Source organism: Ovis canadensis, chromosome 25, assembly GCF_042477335.2.
Source record: "Ovis canadensis isolate MfBH-ARS-UI-01 breed Bighorn chromosome 25, ARS-UI_OviCan_v2, whole genome shotgun sequence".
Classification (NCBI taxonomy): domain Eukaryota; kingdom Metazoa; phylum Chordata; class Mammalia; order Artiodactyla; family Bovidae; genus Ovis; species Ovis canadensis.
In genome coordinates, this window is record NC_091269.1 from 46,905,243 (window position 1) to 46,927,494 (window position 22,252).

The 22,252-nt window shown below is 39.6% G+C and overlaps 1 protein-coding gene across 7 annotated transcripts in view; it reads right to left on the bottom strand.

Annotated features, from left to right (window-relative positions):
- Positions 1-22,252, bottom strand: part of CFAP70 (cilia and flagella associated protein 70) — an 83,341-nt gene that overhangs the window by 29,434 nt on the left and 31,655 nt on the right. For all 7 annotated transcript variants that reach the window (XM_069572045.1, XM_069572041.1, XM_069572042.1 and 4 more), the window contains 10 exons: positions 16,851-17,021; positions 16,586-16,666; positions 14,507-14,598; positions 11,337-11,397; positions 10,822-11,016; positions 9,342-9,473; positions 4,237-4,362; positions 2,041-2,174; positions 1,809-1,924; positions 1,383-1,607 (listed from right to left, as the gene is read on the bottom strand). In XM_069572045.1, coding sequence (XP_069428146.1) covers positions 1,383-1,607; positions 1,809-1,924; positions 2,041-2,174; positions 4,237-4,362; positions 9,342-9,473; positions 10,822-11,016; positions 11,337-11,397; positions 14,507-14,598; positions 16,586-16,666; positions 16,851-17,021 — 1,333 coding nt within the window. The remainder of the gene's footprint in view (positions 1-1,382; positions 1,608-1,808; positions 1,925-2,040; positions 2,175-4,236; positions 4,363-9,341; positions 9,474-10,821; positions 11,017-11,336; positions 11,398-14,506; positions 14,599-16,585; positions 16,667-16,850; positions 17,022-22,252) is intronic.

Genomic DNA, 22,252 nt, shown 5'->3' on the forward strand with positions numbered 1-22,252 from the left:
GATGCTTTAAGCTTTGTGCCTCTTGTGGTTGGGGGGCTGTAAGCAATTCACAAGCTGTAAGAGGTGGGGGGGGGGGGAACCTGTTAGGCAAGCTAGAGAGTTATCAGAGGGGTTTTTACTGAAACATCCCTTTCAAATGCAGAAGGCTAAAGTCCTGATTTGACTTTTTCCAGAGAATATTAGAAGAGTGGAAAAGCAGGCAGATTCTTATTTTTTGGGGGGTGGATGCTCAGGAAATCCCAGGGGGAAAACCTGAGGTCTGATTAGCCTTGCCATCAGAGCTCTGCCGCATGACCTTGTCACGGGTGGAATTCCTCATGCTGGCTCCCGGCACATAGTAATAGAAAGTTGATTGGTGTTTATACGGAAACAGGGCCAAGACAAAGAGATTCCAGTCTACAGCCATACCACCCCGAATGCGCCAGATCTCACCTGATCAGGGTCAGGCCTGTTGAATACTTGGATGGGAGAAAGAGATTACAAATGGGCACAAAGAAAGTTTTGGAGTTTTCAGATATGTTCATTATGTTCATTATATTGACTGTGGTGATGTTTCCATGGATGTGTTCGTATGTCAAAACTTATCAAACTGTACACGTTAAATATGTGCAGTTTATGAAATATCCATTATACCTTAAACTGTTGAAAATATATGTACACAAAATAACAATTCTTTGTTAGTAAGTGTAACAACTTGTAAACAAAATAACACATGCAGGAAACACAAAAAAACACACAACTTTAAACACATTAGAATGATTTCCTAAAGTGGAGGAAAGGAGAATGTTAATGAAGAACAAGAAAAAAAAATGTATAAATAAATTTTAAAATTTTACAATCACATTACTGAGATTTTAGATCCTGGGGAAGAGAGTGAGGGGGAAAAGAATGAAACTTACTCTGCTAAAATGATACCCCTTTTGGTGGCTCAGAGGTTAAAGCATCTGCCTCTAATGCAGGAGACCCGGGTTTGATCCCTGGGTCGGGAAGATCCCCTGGAGAAGGAAATGGCAACCCACTCCAGTATTCTTGCCTGGAGAATCCCCTGGATGGAGGAGCCTGGTAGGCTACAGTCCACGGGGTCGCAGAGTCGGACACGACTGAGCGACTTCACCTTCACCTTCACCTTCAGAGATGTTAAATTCTCTAAAAATTTTTAAGTCTCAAAAAATTGACAAGCAACAACAGTAGAAATTGCCAACTTTCAGTCACATGAATGAGGAAATGTTTAGAAGGACTGTTGCCTGGTAGCCCTGGAACAACTCAAAACTCCACGTTCTCATTCATTTAACAACTATTTACTGTGTACCTACTATGTGCCAGGTCCCACTCATGAGGCCAAGAATTCTTCCAATAGCCACACACCATCTCCCTGGTCCTACCTGTTGGGGCTTCCACTTTGAGGGCTGCTGTAGAAGAACCACTGGTAACTCCCCAAGGACCTAAGCTGGATTCTGCTTTCCCTCCTTCCTCAACACACTCTACAGTACCAGCGCTCTTCTGCCTCGTTACTTGTGCCTGAAGAACCCGTGCCTGAAGCTGTTTGAAGGCTTCATGAAATGCCATTTCCATTCGAATATCATTATTTTGAATTTCATAGTACAAGCCTGAAAAAAAAAAAAAGACGTTGAAACAAATGTGACTAATTTCCCGCTATCAAATACTGTAGAAGGACAGCATTTCATTTGGATTTCCCACACTTCCACCAAAGTTTAAGAATTACATGATGAGCCATTAAAGAATGGAAAGAGAAAGGAAAAATATTCTAATGAAAGAAGAGACGTTTGTATCATAGGAAAGTATCAAACCAAGTAAAGTCCAGGCTACAACATTGGTTGGTTCCAAGCAAGTAGCATCTTCGAAGAAAACTTCCGCCTGCTCATAGTTCTCCATCAGGACAGCCAGGACACCACACAGCAACAAGCTGAGAAGAGACCACCAGCATGACTGACAACATGGCCCCACGTCACAGGAACCAAGGCAAACTCACACCGAAGCTTATCTGCCCCTACTCATTCCTCATCTCTCTTCCAATCATACCTCTGGATGTGATTCTGGTTCAGGGAAAGGGCTTTTCGAAAGCACTCCTGTGCTTTGATATTGTCTTCAGTTAGGAGGCAGAAGGCACCGTAGTCCAGCCAGTGCTCCAGGTTCTGGGGCTCCCGAACTAACCTCTGCCACACGAAACATCAGGAGGACCAAGGTTACTGCGACGCTGTTACATCCTTCAAGCACATAACATCACAGAGCAAGCACTCCAAAAATACTATAAGCTCTATGAAATTAGAAATGTGACTTCTTTTTTGCTTACCACTAACTTCTGAATGCCCAGAACAGTCACTTGTCTGACTTATATTATGTGGTCAATAAATATTTCTGGAAATAATGCAAAAAATGAAAGCCTCAAAAAAATAATGAATCCTCAATTCATTGCTTTCTAGTATCAGTGTTTTGGTCACCATATACTCATCCAATACTTGGGAATCAAAAGATTCATTTTATGTTTCATTTTAAAGATTTACATATAATCACTTCTGTCACAGTCTTGAGGAGGCAAATATCAGCTTATCCACAAATATGTAATAATAAAAACAACTTATAATGAGTGAAAACTATAAAACATTGCTGAAAGAAATTAAAGAAGAGAGATAAACAAATGAAAGCACATTGCATGTTCACAGATTAGATTAGAAGACTTAATACTGTAAAAAGCAATATACAGATTCAATGCAATATCTATCAAAATCCCAATGATATTTTTTTGCAGAAACAAAAAAGCCCACTCCAAAATTCATATGGAATCTTAAGGATCCCGAATATCCAAAACAATCTTAAAAAGGAACAAAACTAGAAAACTCAAACTTCCTGATTTCAGAACTTAACAAAGTTACAGTAATCAGTCTGGTACTGGTATAAAGACAGACATATAAGCCAAGGGAATAGAATGGAGAGCCCAGAAATAAATCCTAACATATATAGTCAAATGACTTTTGACAAAGGTGTCAAGACCATTTGGTAGGGAAAGGACAATATTTTAAGCAAACTCTGCTAGGAAAACTGAATATCCACATGCAGAGAATGAAGGTGAACCCTTATCTAACACCATATACAAAAAATAATTCAAATGGATCAAAGACATAAATGTAGTACCTAAAACTATGAAATTCTCAGAAGAAAACACAGGGTAACAGCTTCACAACTGGATGTGACAATTTTCCTCCAGCTGACTGTGTTCCCATTGAGTGCGCGTTTCTCCCTCTCCCCACACTGGGGCATTTGCACCAGAGGGAGGGTGTGCTGAAGCAAGCTGGGCCCATGCACACACAGCTATAACTATGGCTGCTTATGTAGCCATCTGTGGCTCTTCTCAGATGCAACCCAGGTTAGAATTTTTTTCCCTGGTTGTGGCCTCCCAGATCCAATGCTGTGCTGTGTTGTGGTCTGAGTAGGGCTGGAGCATTGGCTTGGCTTGGGCCCAGGTGCACGGTAAGGTGGCCATGAGGAATGTGCCAGCCTGTAGGGCAGATGTCTCTCTGCCCTGCCTCAGGGGCAAGCCAGGACACTTGCATTCTTCATAAGTGGAGTCCAGGCTTCTCCAGCCTTTCTGTCTGTCCCAGCAGCCAGTCCTCCAACCAGCAAAGGGACCTTGTCTTCTCTACACTGTAATCCAGGACTGGGACACCCAGTCTGTGGCTTGACCCACTTACTCCTCAGTTTGAATATACACCAGTGCACCCTCCCTTTTCTTCCGAGTCCCCTCCTAGGGACACAGGTCCCAACCAAATCACTTTTCTTCCCTTTCAAGTAACTTATGCGTGTATCTTTCTTACAGCCTTGTTGTACATGAGTCCTTCTGTCAGTTTCCAGTGAGAATTGTTCCACATGTAGATGTATTTTTAATGTGCTTAAGGCAAGGAGGTGACCTCCATGTCCTCTTACTCTGCCATCTTTATTTCTCTCTCTCCAGGTTCATTTTCTGCATATGGATAACCAACTGTTCTAACACAATTTTTTGAAAAGCCTATCCTTTCGGCATTGAATTTTTAAATTTGTAAACAATTTTGTCAAAAATATAATGGCTCTGTTTCTGGACCTATTTTTGGACTCTGTTTTATTGATCTATGTGTCAGTCTTTTCACCAACAAGGTTGGATTTTAAACAATCAAACACTACTATGTATTATACCCATATTTACAATTAGCAGTGGCAACAACCACCAGAAAGATGTTTAATTACCTCTTCATAGTACACTGTCGCCATTTCATAGTTTTCATTGACTTCTGCTTCAAATGCAAAGAGTCGAAGCTGTTCACTGCTAGTATAAATGACTGGAGGGGTGCCTTGGACATCATCTGGTATGGTCTTGTCAGCATCAAGATGACAGGCGGACAAAATGAAGCAGTTATAAGCAGAGAAGTTTTATAAGAATAAACCAGATATGAGACTCTAGTTATGATATCTAAAATGATATTGAGGTTTCTCACAGTCTTGCCAGTACAGTAACAGAGTGCGTGTGAACCAACAGATAAATATCAAGGGTGAAATAGAATCTCAGGTATCTGAACACCAAAAGTCTGAGGTCATGGAAGTGAGTAAAAATTATTTACAGCAGAACTGCTCTCCTCAAGGCTGGGCAGTCAGCATCCCTAAGTCACTTCTAACCCCAAATAGCTTCTTTCCTTTTCTCTAGTGTACAGAAATATTATCATTTTTTAGGTGTCATGACATGAATAGGGCAAGAACTAGCTAGAATCTTCAAACATCGAGAAAACAAATCTTTGGCAGCTACATCTATATTTTCAGTGGGATATATAGACAGATTCTACCAAGGAGACATTTTAGACATAGCCAGAAAGGTAGAAGGAAAAATAACATATCCTTTATACCCAGATAGGAAAGGAGGTCTGGTATAACAAGCAATCTCTTGGGCCAGAGGCTAGAGGCAGGGAAGACCCCTCCCCCGATTTCTTAACCAGAAATAAAACTTGTATCATTGACTTTAACAAGGAGAGTTACTAAGGAATGTGAAGAGTGAAGCTAAGTTTGGGATGGGCCAAAGAGAGCTTCTGATCACTGTTAATGCCTTTGTACTCCGTTCTTTCTAATTCTGAGCTCCAAATCCCTATAGCAACACACTCCTATGCCCAAACCAGAAATATTTTACCTCTAATATCCACTCCCCACACCCACATTACAAGCCTTCTGTCTTCTTGTCATTTAGTCCCCTAAAACTGTTCTCTGACTTCCAATATGCCTATAATTTCCCAAATGGATAAGCCTGGACCTCATGATTATCTACTCATACTGCTCTCTCACCAGCACATTCAAGTCCTGGGCATCCTTGTCCTTTTCCTGCACTTGCTCAGACAACTCCCAAATCAAAACAATCCTACAACCTGACTTCTTCCTTCTTAGGCAGAAGCTGCTAATTGAGCCTGAAGAAAACTGCATATGGTCTTAGCTGAGGACTTTAATACTCTCAATAATCTATGTATTTGTCCTTGTTCAGCAACATTTTCCATTATGCTAGGCAGTATCTAAATTTTCTTCTCTTCAAACTTGCCATTCAACCCTTACTCCCTTCACTTGCAGTAAAGAAGTTACTTCACAGAGGAAATAGAAATTATTAGGCAAAAAAAAAAAAAAAAATCCTACAACTTTTGAATCCCACAACCAAGCTCTGTTTTCTAAGATGTATCTAACTTCTTGGCTGTGGTGGGTCTCTGTCGGTGCATGTGGGCCTTCTCCAGCTGCAGAGAGCGGGGGCTCCTCTTCATCGCGGTGTGTGAGCTGCTGCTCATCGGTGGCTTCTCCTGTTGCAGAGCACAGGCTCTAGGCACATGCGCCTTCAGCAGCTGCGGCTCTCAGGGCCGAGAGCATGGGCTCAGCAGCTGCGGCTCTCAGGGCCAAGAGCATGGGCTCAGTAGCTGTGGTGCACAGGCTTAGTTAGTCCACAGCATGTGGAATCTCCGTAGACCAGGGATCAAACCAGCATCCCTTGCATTGCAAGGCAGATTCTTAACCACTTAACCACCAGTGGTTAAGACGGGAAGCCCCTGAACTGTTTATTCCTGCATCCATTGTATGTCTTTCCTTTCAGCCTCAGAGGAAGAGGTATCACATCCTTCTCTGTTTCGAGACTAATCCTTACATCTAAATTCTTGACCCTTTTCTACTTGTATATCCCAAGTTTGCCATTGATTGCCCCCTTTCCCCTCAACTTTCAACTTCTCCCAATCTACTGACTCCTTTTCCTAAACCTGAGGACATTCTAAAGACTTCCATCTTAAAAAGAAAATCTCTAATTTCCAGCTACTATTTTCCTACTTCTTCCCTTTATCTTCCAACTTCTTGAATGTTTATCCCAATTGCTTTTGGATCACTCATTTACTCTTCAATTCACTATAACTTGGATCTACTTCATTAGACCAATGAAACCGCTATGTAAAGGTTAACAACAGCCTCTTTCTGGCCAAATACAATAAAATCTTTTCAGACTTTCTCTTTTCTCCCCAGGTTTATGAAGATATAACTGGCATCAGTTCAGTTCAGTTCAGTTGCTCAGTCGTGTAGGACTCTGCAACCCCATGAACCGCAGCACGCCAGGCCTCCCTGTCTATCAACAACTCCCAGATTCCACCCAAACCCATGTTCATTAAGACGGTGACGCCATCCAACCATCTCATCCTCTGTCATCCCCTTCTCTTCCTGCCCTCAATCTTTCCCAGCATCAGGGTCTTTTCAAATGAGTCAGCTCTTCACATCAGGTGGCCAAAGTATTGGAGTTTCAGCTTCAACATCAGACCTTCCAATGAACACCCAGGACTGATCTCCTTTAGGATGGACTGGTTGGATCTCCTTGCAGTCCAAGGGACTCTCAAGAGTCTTCTCCAACACCACAGTTCAAAAGCATCAATTCTTCTGTTCTCAGCTTTCTTCACAGTCCAAATCTCACATCCATACTTGACCACTGGAAAAACCACAGCCTTGACTAGATGGACCTTTGTTGGCAAAGTAATGTCTCTGCTTTTTAATATGCTGTCTAGGTTGGTCATAACTTTCCTTTCAAGGAGTAAGCGTCTTATAATTTCATGGCTGCAATCACCATCTGCAGTCATTTTGGAGCCTCCCAAAACAAAGTCAGCCACTGTTTCCACTGTTTCCCCATCTATTTGCCATGAAGTGATGGGACCGGATGCCATGATCTTAGTCTTCTGAATGTTGAGCTTTAAGCCAACTTTTTCACTCTCCTCTTTTCCTTTCATCAAGAGCCTCTTTAGTTCTTTCTCGCTTTCTGCCATAATGGTGGCGTCATCTGCATATCTGAGGTTATTGATATTTCTCCCGGCAATCTTGATTCCAGCTTGTGGTCCCTCCAGCTCAGCGTTTCTCATGAGGTACTCTGCATATAAGTTAAATAAGCAGGGTGACAATATACAGCCTTGATGTACTTCTTTTCCTATTTGGAACCAGTCTGTTGTTCCATGTCCAGTTTTAACTGTTGTTTCCTGACCTGCATATAGGTTTCTCAAGAGGCAGGTCAGGTGGTCTGGTATTCCCATCTCTTTCAGAATTTTCCACAGTTTATTGGGACCCACACAGTCAAAGGCTTTGGCATAGTCAATAAAGCAGAAATAGATGTTTTTTCTGGAACTCTCTTGCTTTTTCAATGATCCAGCGGATGTTGGCAATTTGATCTCTGGTTCCTCTGCCCTTTCTAAAACCAGCTTGAACATCTGGAATTTCATGGTTCACATACTGCTGAAGTATGGTTTGGAGAATTTTGAGCATTACTAGCGTGTGAGGTGAGTGTAATTGTGCAGTAGTTTGAGCATTCTTTGGTATTGCCTTTCTTTGGGATTGGAATGAAAACTGACCTTTTCCAGTCCTGTGGCCACTGCTGAGTTTTCCACATTTGCTGGCATATTGAGTGCAGCACTTTCACAGCATCATCTTTCAGGATCTGAAATAGATCAACTGGAATTCCATCACCTCCACTAGCTTTGTTCATAGTGATGCTTCCTAAGTCCCACTTGACTTCACATTCCAGGATGTCTGGCTCTAGGTGAGTGATCACACCATCATGATTATCTGGGTTGTGAAGATCTTTTTTGTACAGTTCTTTGTGTATTCTTGCCACCTCTTCTTAATATCTTCTGCTTCTGTTAGGTCCCTACCATTTCTGTCCTTTATTGAGCCCATCTTTGCATGAAATGTTCACTTGGTATCTCTAATTCTCTTGAAGAGATCTTTAGTCTTTCCTATTCTATTGTTTTCCTCTATTTCTTCGCATTGATCGCTGAAGGAAGGCTTTCTTATCTCTTTGTTATTCTTTGGAATTCTGTAATCAAATGGGTATATCTTTCCTTTTCTCCTTTGCTTTTCGCTTCTATTCTTCTCACAGCTATTTGTAAGGCCTCCTCAGACAGCTACTTCGCTTTTTTGTATTTCTTTTTCTTCGGGATGGTCTTGATCCCTGTCTTCTGTACAATGTCATGAACCTTTATCCATAGTTCATCAGGCACTCTGTCTATTAGATCTAGTCCGTTAAATCTATTTTTCACTTCCACTGTATAGTCATAGGGATTTGATTTAGGTCATACCTGAATGGTCTAGTGGTTTTCCCCACTTTCTTCAATTTAAGTCTGAATTTGGCAATAACGAGTTCATGATCTGAGCTACAGTCAGCTCCTGGTCTTGTTCTTGCTGACTGCATAGAGCTTCTCCATCTTTGGCTGCAAAGAATATAATCAATCTGATTTTGGTGTTGACCATCTGGTGATGTCCATGTGTAGAGTCTTCTCGCGTTGTTGGAAGAGGGTGTTTGCTATGACCAGTGCATTTTCTTGGTAGAACTCTATTAATTAGCCTTTACCCTGTTTCATTCTGTACTCCAAGGCCAAATTTGCCTGTTACTGCAGGTGTTTCTTGACTTCCTACTTTTCCACTCCAGTCCCCTAGAATGAAAAGAACATCTTTTTTGGGTATTAGTTCTAGAAGGTCTTGTAGGTCTTCATAGAACTGTTCAACTTCAGCTTCTTCAGTGTTACTGGTTGGGGCATTCGTGATATTGAATGGTTTGCCTTGGAAATGAAGAGAGATCATTCTGTAGTTTTTGAGATTGCATGAAAGAGGATACCCCCTTATTTTTCCAAAAATTCGTCTTATAAGTTAGGCAGTTTCTCATTCATCTTTGTGTTTTCAATGCCTAGCACAGAGCAGCTACCCCAATAAATGTCTGTAGTGTTAAGGAAGAAAAGAGGGAAGAAGAAAGGAATTATTTAGAGGAGACCCGATGACCTACAGAGAAAAGGAAGAGTGCTTAGTTCTAAAGCACCTACCTGGTTTAAGGCCACATGCATCTGATCCACCAAGAAAACATATAGCTCACTGATAAATTTCTGCAGCTCCTCTTGGCTTTCAAATGATGTTGTCTTCAAGTACTTCTCTCTCACAATCTTTACCACAGCATGCTGCAAGAGACACACATCACCATCTGATAACACAGTTCAGCAGAAGACCTCCCTTGAGCTTCTGATCTAAGGCTCATCAGAAACCCAGAAGGTGAACTGATTTTCCTTGGTGACTGCTAGACTGTCGGCTCTCTGATTTTCCTCCAATCAACACACTTTGCATGACATCAAAGTATGTCTTCATGACATCATTCTTTTCTTGACATTACCATCATCATCAAAATGGTCAATACAGGATTCACACTTTGCAAAGAGAGTCATAAAGCCAAAGAAAACCTTAGCATTATGTTTATGCATTATGTTTCTCATAGTGGCAACATGATTCAAGGGAGAAAAAAGAGAAAGGCCTGATCTGAGAGACTGAACAATGGAATCCTGGTTCTAATCCTGCCACTGTACAACCTCATAAATTATTTTACACTTGGTATTTCGGTTTCCTCATTTATTAAATGGATACGTACTTCTGGTATTCTTATCCTACTTCAAAAGAGGATTGAGAGGCCAAAGAGAAATAACAGGGGAAGATGGTCATCCAGCTACTAATAGCAGAACCAGGGATCAAACTGAGATGTGCCTGTGCCACCTGAGAAGAGCCTCATGTCTCCATGGCTACCAGTTGTTTTTCACTTTATTATTTCCACATACTTTCTTTGTATCTGTTTGGAACAGTTTAGGGCACATAGTAAATGTACACAGAGAGGCACTGCAGTGCAGCAAATGAGAAGCCAGATTCTGAGCTGAGTCTGGAGCCAGATTGCCTGTATGTACATTCCATCTTTGACCTTTACTAGCTCTATAATCTTGGGCAAATTATTTAACCAGCTAAATACTGCAATTCTCTATCTATAAAATGAGGAGGACCTTTTTCTTATAGTTGTTGTGAGGATGAAATTAGTAAAATATGAAGTATTTAAAAATATGTCTGTACACAACAAATACTCAATAAATGTTAGCCATTATTATTTGGGAAATTATTATTAAGTAAATATTTCTCAAATCTTAGTGATTCTATGGGCTAGGAAAAGGTTTGCAATGGGAAACAGAAAACTGTCATGGAATCAACACCAGGTACAGAGTGACTGCTTGCTAGTACAACACGAAATCTGGCCTAATTTCAAGTGAGGAATTTGTTTATTACAGGTTTACACTCAGTATGGATACTGAACCATACCAAGACTATACAGGAGTGGAAGAATGTCTCTAGACATTCTGTCATAGAGAACATAGGTCTTTGCACCAGTAGCAAGAAAGGTAGAGCATAGCTGAACATAACTGGAAAAGAAATGATAACCACATATGCAGAGAAGATGCTTCATAAAAATCCACAGTTTAATAAATTAATATTTACCTTGAGCTGTTCTTTGAAAGCAAAGTATTTTCCAGAGCAATTAAGTTCATAGCTGAGCTGGCACTTCTGCTCCTCCAGGGTTTCACTGTCTATATCATTCCCAGTCTTGACTACTTGTTTTCCAAACATATTGTGATATTCATTCAGAATGGCTCTAGCAATGTTCTTGATCTGCATGTGGTAGTCACTCACCGCCTAGAAAAATACAAAATATCTGGTAAAGGGGCCTCAAAGAGGTCAAGACATGGAAAGAAAGTCTGAAACTTGATTGGGTTTTACATTCAATAATCCTTTTGGTATAAATTGCCCTTCTCTTCCCATCTCAGAAACCATCAGCCAAAGATTAAACACTGTATGCTATTCATTGCATGCCACTGGTCAGACTGAAGCATGAGGGAAAATTTGTGAAGCTACACTTTCTCACCCCTTCTGGAAAACATACTGAAGAACCCATGCCCTATTTTCAAGTGGGTGCACTCAACATCTCAGAGTTTCACCTTGGCCTTGGCACTTACTTTCTGAGCTCCTCCTGTCCTACGGGTAAGAGGTGGCCTTGGAGGAATCATTTCCTTGACCCTGTATCAGAAAAAAAAAAAACAACACATAAACTTTCCTATATCCAAGTGTATGTTCTTTTATTTCCCACCTCCAAAGGTCTGGGTGAGGGATATCAAAGGTCAGTTGCCCATCACACTTGACCACTATGCTATTATCTCATGTAAGAACCTAGACATGAACTTCAGAACAGCATATAACTGTGAACTAGGAAGGAAGGTAGGAAGCGACTAAATAGCTACCTGGAAAGTAGCTAAGTTGCACTTCTGGCTAATATGAGCCCCGGCTTTACCCTTATACATTTTTTTAAAACCTCTTGTACACAAGAAGCTACATGACTCAGGAATTAGAAAGAAACGGGTGTTTTTACTTTAGTAGCTTTATGTAGCTACTAACAGTAGCTGTTATGACTTTTGGTAGAATCTCTGAAAGCACAAAGTTTTGGAAATATAAATGGTACAAGCAAGTGAAAGCTTTTCTTTCCTCTCCAGTAGGAAAAATTGATGCTTTCGAACTGTGGTGCTGGAGAGGACTCTTGAGAGTCCCTTGGACTGCAAGGAGATCAAATCAGTCAATCCTAAAAGAAATCAACCCTGAATAGTCATTGGAAGAACTGATGCTGAAGCTGAAGCTCCAATACATTGGCCACCTGATGTGAAGAACTGACTCATTTGATAAGACCCTGATGCTGGGAAAGATTGAAGGCAAGAGGAGAAGGCAGTGACAGAGGACGAGATGGCTGGATGGCATCATTGACTCAATGGTCATGAGTTTGAGCAAACTCTGGGAGATAGTGAAGGACAGCGAAGCCTGATGTGCTACAGTCCATGGGGCTGTAAAAAGTCAGACACAACTGAATGACTGAATAACAATAAGGATAAAAAGTATACTCTTGGTCAGAATTTATAAGACTGCATTAAGCTATAGTAAAGACATCAAACTTTACGGTGGGAAAAAAAAAACTTTACAGCGAATAAGAAAATACATTTTACCACTGTCAAGCTACTTACACCAAAACTTTTACCTTCCATTTTCAGGAGTTCTTACAAGAACCCAAAAGAAATTAGGGATTTCCCTGATAGCTCACTTGGTAATGAATCCTGCAATGTGGGAGACCTGGGTTCAATCCCTGGGTTGGGAAGATCGCCTGGAGAAGGGCATGGCAACCCACTCCAGTATTCTTGCCTGGAGAATCCCCATGGACAGAGGAGCCTGGCGGGCTACAGTCCATGGGGTCGCAAAGAGTCGGAGACGACTGAGCGACTAAGCGCACACACAAACGGAATTATAGTTCTTCCTTCTTATAGTTTCAGATTCCTACTTAGGTATACTATACTGTCTTGAAATTTACCAAAAAACTCACAAATCCAATTTTTATTTAATAGGTTCTATATATGAGAGAATTCCCTGGTGGTCCAGTGGTGAAGACTTGGTGCTTCCACTGCAGTGGCCCAGGTTCAACCCTCGGCTGGGGAACTAAGATCTCGCAAGCTACGTGGCATGGCCAAAAAGAAAAGAAAAGTGAGACTAGGTTCTATGTAATTTTAGACCTTGCTCATAACTCCTAATTTTAATTTTATCTATGTTATTAGATAATATATCCATATGATTCAAAATTTAAGAAATATGAAACAATATATAGTAAATGGTCTCCTGCCAGCCTTGTTTAGCCACCCAGTCTCCTTTCTAGAGATAATGTTATTCATTCAATGAAAATATACATTAGTGCCTATTATCTACCAGGCACTTTTCCAGGTGCCGGGGATAGAGTATTAAGCAAAGACAAAAATTCTTGCCCTCGTGGCACTTACATTTTAGTTGGGGGAAAAAAGGACAATAAATAAGATAAATATGTTAGTGATATGTTTCACACAGAAAAATAATGCAAGAAGGCAGACAAACTATGTTGGGGGTTGGGAGCAGTGGAGTTGGGGAGCATATTTCACCAGGGAAAGCTTCACTGAGATGATAATACTCGAGTATGACCCGACAGAAGTGAGGAAACAAATCATGTAGGTAACTGGGGTGAAGGAAATTACAGGAAAAGCAAGCAGCAAGTGTAAAGGCCTTGCTGCAAAAGTATGCCTGGCATGCGTGAGCAATAACAAGAGCCCACTTTGGCTAGACCAAAAAAAATGAGGAGAAAATACATGCAGAATACATAGCCAGCCCCTTGTAGGTCATTACAGACTTTGACTTTTACTCAGAGTATGATGGGAGTCACTGGTAGCTTCTGAAGAGAGGAGTTATATGAATTGATTTCCATTTTAATATAATCATCATAGAATGCTGTAATAAGAATAAACTGCCCAAATGTGGTATATTCATAGAATTAAGTACTATTCAACAATAAGGAAATGAAGTACTGATACATGCTCCACTCTGGATGAACCTTCACAGCATTATATTAGATGAAAGAAGCCAGTCAACAAAGACCACATTAGTATGATTCCACTTAAACGAAATGTTCCAGAGTTGGCAAATTTATACAGACAAAAAGTAGATAAGTGATTGCTTAGGCCTGGGGTGCAGGGTGTTGGTAGGGAAATGGCATGAAGGTTGAGAGGAAATGAAGAGGGATTCCTCATATATATGGAGACATTACCCTCCATCTATCTATATAAAAAAGACAATAAAGGATACCATGAATAATTATACATCAATAAATTGGATAACCTTGATGAAACAGACAACTTCTTATAAACACAATCAAAGCACTGTGGTACAACATAAGCATAGCTCTAAAAAATTACACATATTTATATGAGAGGTGTGTGTGTGTGTGTGTGTGTAATACAGAGACTTACAATAACTCCAGAAGGATAAATACCAAGGTGTTAAAAATGGTAATCTTTGGGTGAGTAGAAAGAAATCTGGGTATTTTTAGATACTTTCTTGTTGATTTTTTTTTCTTGCTGATCTTGAAGTTTTCAATATTTTTGTAATTGGCCTATACGGCTTTTTTTAAAAGAAGACAAAATAACGAAAAAAACTTCATTAAAAAAACACCCAGAAAACTGTCTGCTGCTTAACCCAAGAAAAATTACATGTATGTAGACAAAATGACTTTCTTTAAAGGAAGTCACCTAAATTGTCTTGCAAAACAAGTATGAGAACCATTGCCACACACCTTCTGGCTAGTTCCTCTGGCATTCTCTTCGGAACCAAGGCTTTGTCCAGTTCAATCTCCAACACAATGTAAGTCCCTGCTTCTACATATTGCTGCAAAGACATTTTTCTCTAATTTATTCTTTCCAGGAAAATACATATTCATGAAAAAATTTTAGTACTATAATGCTCACAATATAAATGAGAAAACTGTATATTTAACTATATATAGGGTGATTATGACTTAAAATATTTTTTAGATAGAAAAATAACTGGAAAGAAAGATAGTAATGGCGGCGGGGGGGGCCTTCCCTGGTGGTCCAGTGCTTAAGGATCCGACTGCCAATGCAGTGGACATAGGTTTGATCCCAGGTCTGGAATGATCCCACATGCAGAAGGGCAACTAAGCCCATGCACCATAATCACTGAGCCTGAGGACTGGAGCCAGTGTGCCTGGAGCCCTTACTACACAAGAGAAGCCTCTGCAAGGAGAAGCCTGCACCCCGCAGCAAAGAGCAACCCCAGCTTGCCCTAACTAGAGAAAGCCCCAAGCGCAGCCACAAGTAAATAAATAAATAAATATTTTAAAAAAATTGTGGCAGCGGTTATCTCTTGCAGAAAAAGGTTTTCAGTTTTACTCTTGAAAACATCTACCCCAGTTGAAGTCTTGTTTAATTTGTTCAACACTATTCTTAGAATTCTTTTAAGTGAGTGTCATTCTATCTTCTAGCAAACATCTTTCAGGAGTCTTGCAGCAATAATATCATAACCTTCTGACATTCCCACCCACACCCTCCTAAGTACTATCTATCAACGTCAACCTAGGACATTTCTACCTAGATTTTTGCCAGCATCCTAAATACATCAGGTCCAAAACTGAACTTATCATTCCCCTATAATAACCACTATCTTTATTTTTCTCTAATGATTCTGTCATCTTTCCAGAAAGTGAGGCTTGATACCCAAGTTAGCTTTAACTTTTATTCCTCAAATTTCATACCTTGCCTCTGCTGGTTTTTTACTTTCTTTACTGCAACCCTGTCCCTAGATTAAACTGTCATTAACACTCCTCTACTATAAGAAAAACCTATACACTGACATCTGAATCCCCTACCACAACTTCAATCTCTTTTTTCCATATCCTGGCAAGAGTATTGCCCTGACACACTCATGAGGTATTATCTCCACATGACTTAAAAACTTAAATGTGCATCTCTAAGATAAGGCTTAACAGTCCCTCATCCTCCACAGAATGAAGCCCACACTTTTTTCAGCAAGCCTTTCAAAGCATTTCTAAACCCCACCTCAGTCTCCCTCTTCTTTATCACCTCCTTCTAGAGCCATTACTTTCTTTTCATTTCTCTGTATCATGGTGGTGGTGGTGGGTTAGTCGCTAAGTTGTATCCAACTCCTGCAACCCCATGGACTATAGCCTTCCAGGCTCCTCTGTCCATGGGATTCTCCAGGCAAGAATACTGGAGTGGGTTGTCATTTCTCTATATCATACACTGAATTAACATACCCTGAGTTCTGCTACCTTCTTTGTGTCTTGACTCAAGTTATTCTCTGATCCTGAAATTCTTCTCCTTCCGTCTCCATTGGCAGAGGGTTCCCTTTATCTTTCACTACTTAGCTTGGATGCCACCCCTTCCTGAAGACTTCTGAGACTGCCTCATCTGACTCCTGAGTTCACACAGCGCCTTCATTTGCACCTCTGCTACAGCAGTCTTCAAGTGTCTGTCTTACAGTTAGTTATATACCAGTCTGTTTTGCCCACCAAGGTGTTGAGTGTCCTGAGAGCATATGAATAAATGCTGTAGATGATAAGTATCTCTACATCCCTAATAGTGCTTAATAAGCATAATTAATGAGACATAATTTTTTAATGCTAGGAAGGACCTCGAAATTAATGTTATCCACTCATTTTAGAGTCTCAACAAGACAAAGACATGATCTTACTCGAGTAAGCTAGTCATGGCAAATATGGGATGGTTACTCAGAAAATGAATTTTCCTGAGCATTTTCCACTATATGATACAATCCTGCTTAGAAAGGACTGATGGATTCAAACTTTATTTTTAAACTCTTCATGCATAGTTACCTGTCCTTCTGGATTGTTGCAAAGGGAGGGTTCAATTTCCAAAGGAGTATCTGAGCTCTGAGATTTTATACTAGGTACTTGCTGAAACAAAATAAGCACGCATCAAAAATTCAATTCTTACACGGTCTCCACAACAGCAGGAGCAAGGAACATTGTGTTGCATCAAAACATCAATTAAACTGAAGCAATGCATCAAAAGAGAAATCAGTGCAAGCCTCTGGAAAGTAACAAAACCAGCAAAATCATCAACTTCTCGACAACCTACCACATCCCCAGGCCTAGGCTTTCCTTCCATATCCTTTTCTTTGACTGTTTTATCCTCTTTCAGGTTCTTAGAAACAACTGGTTTAGACACTGGAGAATTAATTCCTCCTACTTTATTATTCTGATTCAAACTATGGCCAGTATCCCGGAACAAGCTAAATAAACACTTGGTCTGAAAAGAAACGAACAAAAAATGTAATTACTCACAGGCAAATGAAACAAACTTAAAAAAAAAAAAAAACCTTTATATTTTTCTTATTGAGTTTTTAAAATTTTTACAAATGTTGTGTTGGTTTCTGCCACACAACAACACAAATTAGTCATAATTGTATATATGTCCCTTCCCTCCTTAGTCTCCCTCCTTTCCCACATCCCACCCCTCCAGGTCAGCACGAGCACCGGACTAGGCTCCTGCGCTACACAGCAACTTTTCCCCAGCTATCCCTCTCACCCGGATAGTGTGTGTATGTTGATGCTACTGTCCCCATTTGCCCCACTCTCTCCCTCCCCTGTGTTCACAAGACCATTCTCTACATTTGTGTCTCTTTTCCTTCCCTGCTGTTCATCAACATTATTTTTCTAGATTCCACATATATACATTAATATAGTATATTGTTTTTCTCTTTCTGACTTACTTCACTATGTATAATGGTGGAGAAACTTCTGAGCACATTATTCTTTAACATCATTTAGTTTTCCAGATCATTTTAGTATAGTACAATCAGAGATAAATAGAAGCTAAAAAGCTTAATTGCCTTGCCGTAAGGGCATTCATAGAAAATTAGCTGCCTACCCTAGTTTTTTTTTCCTACCCTAGTTTTTAAACTAGTAAGAGAAATTTCACCCTTGCTTGTTCTGGTTTCTCATAACTTGGTACCAGAAAGTGTTTAAACTTTGACACATAATTTCAGACTAAGCAACAGAATTTATTTCTGTTCAAGAAATATTATCTATCTAAATACTACTGGCTTATCACTTATAATTGGAAGAATAGTGCAAGTTTAAAGTAAAACTATGCATGGGAAAATTCAAACTATAGATAAATAACTAGAAAAGGATCTTAAAATAATCTTTATAATTAAACAACAAAGATGAATCTAAACATAATCTATGATAAGTGAAAGAAATAAGACTGCCCTCCCCCAAAAAAGAGGGGAGGAGTGGACCGAGGAGGGAGAGAAGGGCAACAGATGAGGGTAATGGAGATTTTCATTTCATGATTGTGGTGATAGTTTCACATATGCAAACCTACATTAGAAGTTTTACATTGTACACTTTAAATATATGCAATTTATATATATGTTTGATGCAGGATACAGGATGCTCGGGGCTGGTGCACGGGGATGATCCAGAGAGATGATATGGGGTGGGAGGGGGATCCATGTTTGGGAACTCATGTACACCCGTGGTGGATTCATGTCAATGTATGGCAAAACCAATACAGTATTGTAAAGTAAAATAAAGTAAAAATAAAAATTTTTTAAAAAGAGAAAAAAATAAATATATGCAATTTATATGTCAGCTATACCTTAATAAACCTGCTAAAAGATAGTAAGGCAATATTAAAGAAAAATTATGAATACTAAATACTACTCACAATCCTGCCACCTCTACCATAATTGCTGTATTTCATATATTCTAAGATGCAGATTTTTTTCAAATGTTAACATCTCTGGAAGAGAACATTTCATGTGAGTGGTATTACACAATATGCAGTCATCTGTGGCTCCTTTCACTCAGCATAATGTTTTTGAGGTTTATCCATGTTACAGCATGTGTCAGTAGTTCATTGCTTTTTAAAAAGAGCTTTGTTGTTTTGTTGTCCATACAATTTACCCATTTACAGTACAATCAAAATTCCATGATTTTGGGGGGAAAAAAATCGCTTTCCAGCTCTAAACAGCATCTTCCTATGAGAATCTGTTTTTCTGCTTGGTTGAAACAGAATGAAGCACTTACAATTTTGGATCTTTTCTGTTTAGGCTATGGGGATGGTACTAAAGACTGCTAGCCCATGAATATTAAAAACGGAATTCACTGGGCAACATCTAAGCAAGCTCCTGAATGGAGCAGATGATCAATAAAGGTGAAATAAGGTTCCGTTTCAGCAGCAAGTTCAAAAGAGACAAAGAAATGGATTCTCCCAGTTTGCTCTGGAAAAATAAAGTTCAGTGATTTTGGCATATTCCATTAATTGTAGTTCCTTCCTTTTTACTGTTAAATAGCATTCCCTAGTACTCCTCGGAAGGAAAGTTATGACCAACCTAGAGCATGTTAAAAAGCAGAGACATTACTTTGTCAACAAAGGTCTGTCTAGTCAAAGCTATGGTTTTTCCAGCAGTCATGTATGGATGTGAGAGTTGGACTATAAAGAAAGCTGACCGCTGAAGAACTGATGCTTTCGAATTATGGTGCTAGAAAAGACTCTTAAGAGTCCCTTGGACTGCAAGGAGATCCAACCAGTCCATCCTAAGGCAGATCAGTCCTGGGTGTTCATTGGAAGGACTGATGTTGAAGCTGAAACTCCAATACTTTGGCCACCTGATGCGAAGAGCTGACTCATTGGAAAAGACCTTGATGCTGGGAAAGATTGAGGGCAGGAGGAGAAGGGGACAACAAAGGATGAGATAGTTGGATGGCATCACCGACTCGATGGACGTGAGTTTGGGTGGACTCCGGGAGTTGTTGATGGACAAGGAGGCCTGTTGTGCTGCAATCCATGGGGTCTCAAACAGTTGGACACAACTGAGCGGCTGAACTGAACTGAACTGATTCCCTAGTGTAGATGTGCCACAGTTTGCTTATTGATTCACTAGTTGTGGGCATTTGGATTGCTGTGACATTTTAGCTATTATGAATAATGCTATCAACATACATATACATGTCTTTGTGAAAACTGCAGGTTTTCAGTTCTCTTGGTAGGTTCCTAGGAATGGCTACCCACTCCAGTATTCTTGCTTAGAGAAGTTCATGGACAGATCATGGGGTTGCAAAAAGTCGGAACACGACTGAGTGACTTTCACTTCACTTCACATGGTAAACCTGGGGAATCCCAGGTGGCTCAGCAGTAAAGAATCCACCTGCAGTGCAGGAGATATGGGTTCAATCCCTGGGTTTGGAAGATCCCCTGGAAGAGGAAATGGCAACCCACTCCAGTATTCTTGCCAGGAAAATCCCATGGACAAAGGAGACTGGTAGGCTACAGTTCACAGGGGCGCAAAGACATGACTGAGCACACACATACACACATATGGTAAGTTTAATATAGATTATGTTTATATTTAATGCAGATTGTCTATATTAAAGTAATTCTGTTTATTTAACAAAGATTTTCTAAATAGTTGTTCTGCCAAGTATTAAGAGTAAAATATTGAAATTTCTAAATGTTAACTGCCAAATTGCCTATTACCTCTTTCAAATCTGTTGAGTTTGGCTTCATGCATAATGAGGTTCTATTGTTAGATGTACATACATTTATTAAACATGTATTATATATAATAATCTATAATTTATAAATCTTAGCTTCCTGATTAATTGACATGCCACGCTATATCTGTAATAATATTACTCATCTTGAAGTCTATTTTATCTGACATAAATATAGCCACTTAGCTCTGTTTCTATTTGCATAGTATATATTTTCCATCCTTTTACTTCAACTTATGTCTTTGAATCAAAATGTATTTGTTATAGATAGCATATCATCGAATCTTGATTTTTTATTGAAATATAGTTGATTTACAGTTGTTAGTTTCAGGTATACAGAAAAGTGACTCAGTTACATACATTTTTCAGATTATCTTACATTATAGGTTACTACAAGATATTGAAAACAATTCCTTGTGTTCTGAAGTAACTCCTTGTTGCTTATCTATTTTATGTACAGTAGTTTGTTAATCTCATACTCCTAATTTACCCCTCCCCTCACTTCCTTTCCCCTTTGGTAACAATAAGTTTATTTTCTAAATCTGAGTGTATTTATGTTTTGTATATAGATTCATTTGTATTATTTTTTAGATTCCACACATAAGTGATATCATATATTTGATTTCTCAAATCCCGACTTTTTAAAAAAATCCAATCTCATAACCTCTTCCCTTTCACTGGTGTGTTTAGACTACTCACATGTGTTATTATTAAAATATTTACATTTATATTTGACATTTTGCTATTTGTGTTCTATATATCTTATCTTTTTTGCTCCTCTGTTCCTCCTTTAATTGCCTTCTTTTAATATTAAATAAATATATATTTTCTTTTATGCATGTGTATGGTGAGTGAGTGAGTGCTAAGTCGCTCAGTCATGTCCAACTCTTTGCGACCCTACCGACTATAGCCTGCCAGGCTCCTCTCTGTCCATGGGATTCTCCAGGCAAGAATACTGGAGTGGGTTGCCATGCCCTCCTCTAGGGGATCTTCCCATGCGTATGGTACCTACACACATACATTTTTTAGTGGTTGCTTTAGAGATCACAATACACATCTGAACTAATCCTGATCTATTGCACATTGAGCCTAACTTAATTCTTGTAAAAATGGAAACTTTATTGTACTACAGCTCCATTCTACTCTCCATCCTTTATGCTACTATTATTGTATATAAGTTATATCTATATAATGCTTTCAAAATGTGGTACTAGAGAAGATGTTTGAAAGTCCCATGGACAGTAAGGAGATCAAACCAGTCAATCCTAAAGGCAATCAACCCTGAATGTTCATTGGAATGACTGATGATGAAGCTGAAGCTCCAATACATTGGCCACCTGATGTGAAGAGCTGACTCATTGGAAAAGACCCTGATTCTGGAAAAGACTGAAGGCAGAAAGAGAAGGGGATGACAGAGGGTGAGATGGTTGGATGGCATCACTGACTCAATGGACATGAGTTTGAGCAAATTCCAGGAGAGGGTAAAGGACAGGGAAGCCAGGTGTGCTATAGTTCACGGGGTCGTAAAGAGTCAGACACAACTGAGTGACTTTCACTTTCAGAGTAAAGGGAGGAGGAGGTGGTTTAGAAGCAGATGTTGGTAAGAATGCCTCAAACTCCACAGTTTTTCATGCATTAATACTTCTCAGTTTGTTGATGTTTTGGTCAATTTCCAGAGTGCTGAAATGGCATTTTGTCAATGTGCTGAGCCTTATAGTTGCTTCTAGGGGGAGAAAATTTGACTACCTTGTCACTCAGACATAGCCAGAAGTGATTCCTCTCAAGTACTTTTCATATATTTAAAAAATTATGGTTATGTATTTATAAAAAGTTGTGATCACAGTAGATGTAGTTTTACACCCTTTTTCATTTAACAGACTATCACATGTATCTGTTCATGTTTTTTAAGTTTTTCCTAAGAATAATTTGAATAATCTTCTTCACATGCATATAATAAAAGTAATAAATAAAAATGTC